General features: G+C 35.5%; 1 protein-coding gene across 1 annotated transcript; it reads right to left on the bottom strand.

Annotated features, from left to right (window-relative positions):
- Positions 1–587: 587 nt before the first annotated feature.
- On the bottom strand, positions 588–3,404 carry LOC131065937 (MYB-like transcription factor EOBI). The gene is made up of 3 exons (XM_058000537.2): positions 2,329–3,404; positions 2,106–2,235; positions 588–1,358 (listed from the first exon to the last, which is right to left on the bottom strand). Exons 1-3 carry the CDS (start codon positions 2,486–2,488, stop codon positions 770–772), a joined length of 879 nt encoding a protein of 292 aa, XP_057856520.2. The 5' UTR covers positions 2,489–3,404; the 3' UTR covers positions 588–769.
- Between the last annotated feature and the right edge of the window lie 6,269 nt (positions 3,405–9,673).

Here is a 9,673-nt window from a genome sequence, read left to right as displayed (position 1 = left end):
TTTTGACACACTCCTTTTATTTAAAAGATTAATATGATATCTCGAAGCGTTTAGAATAAAATTTATTCAGAAAGTATATCCCATACAAAAAAAAAACAATGCACTTGCATTATATTATTAGCATTTGATTAAAAAATTGACAAATGAAGCAGTCACATTAAAGCTATACGCAACAATTGAAGTCTAATTACACCTTATCTTGCACTAAAAGGGGATTATTCTTGAGCTCTGCCAAGTATAGACTAATACAAAATTTATGTGGCAGATGATGGGAACACACTTTCCTGGAGCTGTACGCAAGTCCTAAAATCATTTCTCAGTCAATTTAAAAATCAGCTTAAAAATAAAATCTTTTCCGATTCTAGGGAGTATTTAGAGATAGCATATGCTCTGTCATCCATTCATCTACACTGTTTGTAACACCATCCACAATAGCTAAAAATGTTTAAAATATTTAAAAAACTGGCTAGTAAAGCCGCTCTTCTGACAAGATGTGGGTTTCCATGGCGTTGGTACAGCTTCGAGAATGTGAGCACTCAGAAGTGATGGTGGAGCAGCAGCTTTAAAAACATGGACACAAATCCAAGTAAAAAACAAAGAAAATAAGAATATACATTGCTTTGGCTGTAAGAAACTTCTTATGCAGCCAATGATACTTATACAGTTACCTCTAGAAATATGAAATTTGGAGTGTATCACAATACCAAATCCTTTTGGTTGGCAATTATCTACAATGACTAGACCCGTGATAATCACTCTTCATATTTGTTTAATATTGATTATTGCAGTGGAATTGATTATTCCATAACATATTGGACGCCTCCAGATCAAGACAACAATCTGATTGTTGAGATGAATGGGTTGACATTGCAGTTAAGTCTGTGTTGGTACAGGTCTCAAACAAAGGATTTGAGGCTGAAATATCATCTAAATGGACCCCTAAATAAAGCTGGTACACAATTGCTGCAGTTGCATCTTGTTCTAGCCATGGAAATTTGCAATATGCGTCGTCTTGTTCCCATTTCACCCCTCCACAATGAAAATCCTCCACCTGGCTCTGATCGCCATTATTTAATCCCTCACACCCATGCTCATCATGCAAATTAGCACTGGCCGAGGACTCGGAGACCGCTAAATTTGGCGGACTATTTTCACAAATTGCAGTCTGTGAGGGAGATAGTAACAGGATTTGGTCTTCCGTGGGCGTTGAGTTAGTTACCATATTAGATGCGGTCGTAAGTTCTTCATGATCCTCTGAACATTGGGATGGTGGACGCCTTTTCCTGACTCGCGATCTCCAGAAATTCTTGATCTCGTTGTCTGTTCGGCCGGGAATCTTTTCCGCTATCAAAGACCATCTGTTCACAAGCAGAGTAAAATATTGTGAAGAGAAAATTCGTCCTCGAAACAAGATCAAAAGAACATTAATTCACAAATCGGTAAAATTATCTTCCTTTTTCGATGACAAGAACAAATATGAAGCATTTGTAAGATATAATCACAGACTGATAGCCGATCAAAGGAAACAGTTAAAGATTAAATTTTGAGAGAATTCATCATAAATAATGACATATTAGGTAAAGAATTTAAGGTCAAGCTTAAATTTTTTAATTTGATAACATTACAAAATATTGTGAAGACAAAATTCAATGTCGAAACAAGAACAAAAGTATATTAATTCACAAATCGATTAATTTATCGTCCTTTTCGACAGATAAGAAAGTATTTGAAGCATTTGTTAGCCGATCAAAGGAAACAGTTAAAGATTAAAGTTTGAGAGAATTCATCATAAATCATGACAATATTAGGTAAAGAATTTAAGCTAAAGCTATAAAATATTGTGAAGACAAGATTCATCCTCGAAACAAGAATAAAATACATTAGTTCACAAATAGGAGAATTTATCTTCCGTTTCCGAAAATAAGAACATACTTGAAGCATTTGTAAGAAATAATCACAGACTGATAGCCGATCAAAGGAAACAGTTAAAGATTAAATTTGGAGAGAATTCATCATAAATAATGACAATATTGGGTGAAGAATTCAAGTTCAAGCTTAAATTTTTTAATTTGATAACATTACATAGGACTTAGGGTTAAAGGTACCTGTTCCCTAGCCGAGCATGGAGATCCAAGATGAGACGTTCTTCGTCAGGGGTTATGCTGCCACGCTTTAGATCTGGGCGAAGATAATTCACCCACCGCAGTCTGCAACTTTTGCCGCATCTCTGAAGCCCTGCATCCAAAGTTCAAACACAAATGAACGAAAATTAAACTCGGATCCAAACTTCTCTCACATTAAATTAACCGTATGAAAACAACAAGTTACCAGAAGCTTTGGCCAAAGCGCTCCAGCGACCGGGACCGTGAAGTTTTATATACCGAAGAAGACGAATATCTTCATCGAAAGTCCAGGGCCCTTTCTTCAGTTTCCCTCTATCAGAAGCCTTAAAGCTCATCCATTTGGAGTTCATTTTGCCAAATCTCATACACGCCCTCACTCACTCCGCCCTTTTCTTTTAAATATTTTCTTGCAGTCACTATCTAAAAATCCCTAGAAATTCTTAAAACCCTAGACACAAAAAACAAAGCGAAACAAGAAAATAAAATGAAACTCTTGTGAGCTCTGCTACACAAATAAATAAAACAGGCGCGCGCAGCACATTATTAATATTCAGGAATACGATGAGACGCATTGTACTGGTTATCTTGGAGTATAATTGGAGTCGATCCAGTTAAAATAACAACACGTGGCCTGAATTATTTGCGCCCCGGGGCCACATTCTTGGATTGCGTATCAAGCGGATAAAAGAGACGTAATCAAAGAAACTGAGTGAAATGTGCATCTGCTTTACAGACAAATACAGTGCTAGCAAGGGTTTTAAAAAAGTGGAAATAGGATCCCCATTTTCCCAGCTCTCTGGACAGGGCACAGTTATTGGCTGCGGATTTCTGTTTTCCAAAAATCTTGATGAAGTGAGGCCGTGCTGACAAAGAGAATTGGTGACGTGACGATCAAAACTCTGAATTCCATACTGTTGAAAGCGATGGCTGACGCGCCTCCGAAGAATTGAGCTCCTCTGGACAATCTCAGCAAAGTACAACGCTTTAACACATGGAAATTACGCGTTGCTCGCTCTGATTCGTTTACTGTTGAATAAATTGGCACGGAATTTCAATCGGCCTCGCAAATTAATCAAATTTGTCCCCGCCTGCACGACTTCTTTGGCTGGATGAATGCTGATTTTACGTCTTTTTCTTAGCTACCTATGAAAAAAAATTCTAGTTATGTCGATGTAATTCTAGGGTTTATAAGTAGCTACCTATGAAAAAAAATTCTAGTTATGTCGATGTAATTCTAGGGTTTATAAGGTAGTTTAGGATGGGACTTACAGACAAGTTTAAGGCGAATTAGTAAACGCAGCGCTGTTGAAGACAGGTCAAGGAGGAGAGGAATGGACAGAAGAGAATATATAGTTGGTGGATTGTGTTTTCGACCTCAGTCGAAACAAAATTTCACTAGTCGTTGAGTGATTTAAAATTCGAGTCTGTAGCCAAAAGTTGGTGAGGCATCAATTTTGAAAGCTTTTTTTTAGGGCTTTGATTTGCATTTTATTTTAGATAGCCTATACTTTAGGTTGGGTTGGGTTGGTTTACCTGAAATAATGAAATTGGACTGTAGATTTGTCATCAATCCACATGGATATGGTGTTGGTTGTTTTCATGAAATGGAATAAAAATATTTAAATAGGTCAAACTGATTATTGGATTGTAGCGTTTTCATTATTATTTGAATTTTTTTTATAGAAGTGTTTGAATAGTTGGTATGTTGTGGTCAAAACAATTATTAGATTATAGTGCTTCTTTTTTTACTTAGAATTTTCTTGGTAGAAACTTTTAAACAATCGACACGTTGTGGTCAAAACAATTGTTGAATGCTTTTTTTTTAGATACCATATAGAGTAGATTGGGTTGTTTACCTTAAGTAATAAAAGTAGAATGTAGCTTTCTCATCAACCCACACCATGTGGCATTGGTTGTTTCCATGAAATGGAAGTGGATTGTGATGCTTCTACTGAGAAATGTTTAAACAATGGGCATATTGTTGTCAAAACAATCACTGGATTGTGGTGTGCCCATTGTTATTTGAGCTTTTCTTGATAGAAACGTTTAAAAGTTGTGGTTAAAACAATCAATAGATTGTGGTTCTCCCTTTGTTATTTGAGATTTGCTTGATAAAAAGGTTTAAACAATCAACATGTTATGGTCAAAACAATTATTGGATTGTAGTGCTTCCATTATAGCTTAGAATTTTCTTGACAAAAACTTGTAAACATTTGACACGTTGTGATCATAAAATGCTATTTTTTTATTATATGTATTATTTTTAAAAAATAATTACTAGATGGGTATGTGCACAAAGATAGTGGTCAGAAAAGTGGACACCACCCAAAAAAACATGAAAAAACAAGTAGTGCGTATGTGGTTATAAAATTTGAAATCACTACGTATGCGGTTATAAAATTTGAAATCACCGCATACGCGCTTAGCTCCGTTGTTCCTGAGCCTAGAAAAGGTAGCGCGTATGCGCTACTTTTAGGAAAGTGAACGCATACGCACCACCTTTAGGAAAATTAGCACGTACACACTACTTTTAGGAATATGAGCGCATACACGCTAATAAGCCCTAAAGGACTGCGTAGGTGATACCTATCAAATTTTATTTTTAAAAAAACTGGGTCTTATTTTCTCGTGATAGCCACGTTTTTTTCACCATTTTCTCCGCCAAACCGTGAACGAGGTGCCTCATTTCTCCTCCACACACTATGGATCAAGGTTAGTTTTTGTTAATTTTTGTCTTTCTTTCTCGTTTGTTCAAATTTTTTTACGTTTTGAATTTAATTTCATTAATTTTGATTAGGTTTTTTCATTTTTTGTTTCAAAAATCAGATTCTGATAATCCACAACAAGAACAACAAAATGCACCTCATGAAAACCCACAAGATACACCCTCAATTCCTCCTTTTTGACTGCACACCTGAAACACAAGACCAATTAATTAATCAGTTAGGGCAAAATACGTCTAAAATCAATAGACTGATTGCTAAATTGAAAATATTCGAACTTGAGCATCATAAATCCCTCGCCACTAGCCTAGAAACATTAGCTAGTGGTGCCATAGCTATTTCCACACAAATTACAAAATGGGAAAACTTTAGGGATAGGTGTCATCAATACTATGCTGATGGGTTATCATGCGAGGGAGTGAAAAACAAAAATATTAGTAAACAACAAATATGTGCCCTTTTTGTTGAACCTAAAACTGGTCAGTCATTACCTCTTAATGCAAAGAGGTTTCCCATACATTGGTGTATAAATGTGCAGATGAAGAATCTTTTTTGGCAGAGGTGATGGATGTTCTTTGATTATCCACCTTGTAATAATTATGAAGTGTCATTGTATTTTTTGAGAAAAGTATACTATGAGTTTGTGCTCAATTTGCGGCTAAACTATTTTGACATGAGAGAGTTCCATGGTAGAGGTGGCGGCTCTGCCCAAGATAGACCTAGAGCCCGTAGGCGAGTAGCCCCGGAGAGTCATCGCCCCTTAGCACCCAAACCCAATGTGCATCACGTTGTCCCAGTAGAGCTCAAAGAGTCGATGGAGCTACAAACTCTTCAGGCAGCCACAACATTGACTGGTGCCATCATCCAACATGGGACGTCGTTAGCACACCCTATTGTACTAGATGATGAGCCATTAGTTTCTCGAGGTGGCGACAGAGAGCCCATTCAGCATATGTGTGTCAGTTGCTCGGGGATATGCTCAGGGATAGATGATGCAGCCAGTGCAGATGGATCCACATCTCATACATGCACGATTTGCGAGAGTAGATGTCAGGCCCGCATGGCTAAGGATTTCGTACTGATAGATGAGTTGATGGACATGGTGTTTGCCCATTAGTGACAGACATAGGTGTGTTGATTTGAATTCATAGCATTTTATTTATCAGTCACTTTAAATTTATAATTACATAAATGAATTGTCATTTATACATCGATTTAAATTGAGACAAATAATATGCATTTCGGGATGCAACTGTGGTATCTAATACTCCTCCCCCAATTACTATAGCTGCAACTTCGATACCTGAGGTATAAATTGTGTAACGTGTTAAAATAGAATAGTACACTTTGAATTCAAAAATATTACAAGATATACTAACTATCTTTAATGCTTGGTCTAATTTTTGGTTTGTAAGTGTTGACAGGGGACCAAATGTCCCAGATTGATGACATCACGCTCTTAGCGATCTATTTTGGCCTACAAGGCTATACTGTATCATATTTTGTACAACCCTTTTATGTATTGTTTTGATGGAATATGCAAGTAATTTCATTTTAGATTTTTTAAATTATGTTTAATATATTATTTGTACTAATATCTCGTGTTAATTTTGTTTTTTTAGGGTACCTCCTCTGCGTCTAGGCCTCGTCCTATGAAAAAGAATTCCTCGAAGACGCCAAAATGTGGGAAGAAGGTAATTGAACACATTTTTAGTAGTACAATTATTTGAAAATGTTGAAATCAAGTATTAGTTGGGGTTTGTAGAATGATTAGTGTTTTTTTGTCTATTTTAAATGTACAACGGCCATTGAGCTATGTGGATTTGTTGAATGCACCTAATTCGCTCGTGGATCAAGAGTGGGCGGAGGTATGTATCTCTACTTTATTTTCTTGATTTCATGATTGATGTACACGTACATGTGAACTTGTGATATATTATAATCTTATAATTTTTTCATACAGGAAATATCCATAGTTGTTTCATCAATGGTAAGCCCTCCTCCATGCACTAGAGAAGCATCTCAAGATTCGGTATACTTTTGTTTGATATATTACATTATTTTTTTTAACCTACAATACTTATCATTATATTAATTGTATTTAATCTTTGATCTTTTTTTGTATAGATAATAGCGATAGTTTCTCCATCGATGGTGAGCCATCCTCAGACCATTAGAGAAGCATCTCAGGCACTGGTACATCATTGTTCTCTATATTATAGCTTTTAAGTGTTTTATATATATTTATGTTAGTACATTGTATTAATTGTACATTTAATCTACAATAGACCCCTTCGCAGTACGACCATAACGTGGATCCTTTTAAGTATATCTTCCAAAAAACTCCTAAGAGTGACAAGGAAAGGAGAGTGAAGACATTAGCTCCTAGATCAGACAATGAGGTAATCTACATTTCAATTGCAAAGGAATTATAGTTAAATGCATAGTTATGTTGTTAATTGTGAACTATTTTCTACAAAATAATTCTAACTTGGCTTTTGAATTGTGGTTTTGTAGCCATCCACAGAGTCACGTACTGCATCGAAGAGGCTTGATTTTGATGATCCACCACAAGTTTAGGATATTATAGTGTTAGTTTTGGTCATAGAATGACCAATACATGTAGATATATTCTACATTTTTATTGTATATCTATTTGGACATGGCATATGCCACATTTTTGTAATACTAGTATTGACTTGGCAGACATGCCTTTATATATATATATATATATATATATATATATATATATATATATATATATATATATATATATATATATATATATATATATATATATATATATATATATATATATATATATATATATATATATATATAAATGTTGATATTCGATTCAATAAATGTGTTCCGAGTTCATTGTTTTGTATTCATTGCATTTTGTGGTTGTCCTTTTATAAAGTTAATTGATCATTTGCCTATGTAATCAAAAATATGAATATAAACAACATAAATCTATGATATAAAACATTGCAATCATGGAATATGATTTGATAAAATTTCTAAAATGTTGAATTAACACTACAAAAATCCTTGTATTCAGTTCATTATTGTGTATTCGTTGCATTTGGTGGCTTCTCTTTTATAAATTTAAATGAATATTTTCCTATGTAATCAACAATATGAATATAAACAACAAAAATCAACAATGTGAATATAAACAACAATATGTGTGTGGTGCAAGAGCACCCTCATGCTCGCAATGGTCAAATTTTGGTTGTTGTGTGCACAAACCAATGTTACAACCGTGTTCGGGTGGGCAGGTTTACTCTAAGAATACTCCTCTCATGCATCCCAAAGCACCAGAATGTCGAGAGTCATACCCTATCGGCGCAATCTCTCAAGTGCTCTGAGTCCAAAAAATTGTCAATCTTTAGCGAACTCTTCCTTCCAATCTAGGATACATATGATCGATTCATTTGAACTTGTGGGGTCACGTGAGGCTCCTCTACAATGGCCTATCTTGGTTTTTGATGACTCGGAGCCATTTTCAATTGGTAGCAATTTTTCGCCTACTGCAAAAATCGTTAGTTGCATGCAATGCAAAGTTGCAGGATACGATAGAATTGATTTGGTTCATCATGTGCACAAAATAACATCATGAGCGTGTCTGGGTGGGAAGGTTTACACTTGGAATGCTCCTGTCATGCATCCCAAAGCATCGAAACATCGAGAGTCATACCCTACCGGCGTGATCTCTCAAGTGCCCTAAGTCCAAAAAATTGTCAAAATTTGACGAAATGTTTCTTCCAATCCAAGACACATATGATCGATCTTTTTGAACCTGTGGCGTTGTGTGAGGTTCCTCTATAATGTCCTATCTCAGTTTTTGACGACTCGAAGCCATTTTCAATTGGTAGCATTTTTTTGCCTGTTGCAAAAACCCTTAGTTGCATGCAATGCAAAGTTGTAGGATAGGATAGAATTGATTTGGTTCATCATGTGCACAAACTGACATCACAAGCGTGTCTGGGTGGGCAGGTTTACACTAGGCATTCTCCTCTCGTGCACCCCAAAGTGCCAGAACATCGAGAGTCATACCCTACCGACGCGATGTACAAGTTGCTTAACAACTTTTTTGACAATAATGACAATTTTGCTTAAATTGTATCTAGACTCAATCTATGACCCCTATGACCTGATAATGACTCAAATAATTCACCATGATTATACAAGAATCAAGAATTCTCATGATTGACCTTATCACATCACATAAACTCAAAACATATTCACAAAACATAGACACAAAAAATCGTCACAAAATTGGCATTACAATATGTGTGATTCAGCTCATCGCCATTTTAATATACAAATTTTGGCATCTACATATGTACAAATCAGCTCATTTCCATTTAAATATACAAAATTATGTCGTTAAACATGTAAAAATCAGCTCATGGGAATTTATATATATAAAAAACAAATATAGAACAATTCGTCGACGATATATACAAAATTCTCAAAATCATTCTACTTTGAACTGTAGAATCAATCAAGTGAGCCTTCAAGATTGGCTCTAACCCATATTGTGTCAAGTATTACCTCATGGTCAGATTCATGAACTTTCCATAAAATCTTGTTATGAGGTCTACCACGATACTTCATCAAATGAATATTTGTTGCAACAACAAGGTTAGAGAAATGAAGAATATGTCTGTGTGTTTCAAAGTCCTCGATCAACCAAACATCAGAATTCTTGATAGGGTATCTCCTAAGTCATGTTCTTGTCATGACAACAAACCCTATTGGGTACTCAATACCCTCTCCATCAATGATTGTGGTTGTCAATATTCTTTTTGGCTCAAC

This window comes from Cryptomeria japonica, chromosome 2 (genome assembly GCF_030272615.1).
Source record: "Cryptomeria japonica chromosome 2, Sugi_1.0, whole genome shotgun sequence".
Classification (NCBI taxonomy): domain Eukaryota; kingdom Viridiplantae; phylum Streptophyta; class Pinopsida; order Cupressales; family Cupressaceae; genus Cryptomeria; species Cryptomeria japonica.
Note: the sequence above shows the minus strand (reverse complement) of the source record. Positions and strands in the feature narration are given on the sequence as shown.

What these genes read in the sequence shown, in the direction of transcription:
- LOC131065937 (XM_058000537.2), bottom strand. Translation starts at nt 2,488, where the DNA reads ATGAGATTTGGCAAAATGAACTCCAAATGGATGAGCTTTAAGGCTTCT. An exon ending in CGCTTTGGCCAAAGCTTCTG is followed by an intron (nt 2,236 to 2,328) that starts GTAACTTGTTGT and finishes CTTTGGATGCAG; the next exon opens with GGCTTCAGAGATGCGGCAAA. An exon ending in CATGCTCGGCTAGGGAACAG is followed by an intron (nt 1,359 to 2,105) that starts GTACCTTTAACC and finishes GCTTGTGAACAG; the next exon opens with ATGGTCTTTGATAGCGGAAA.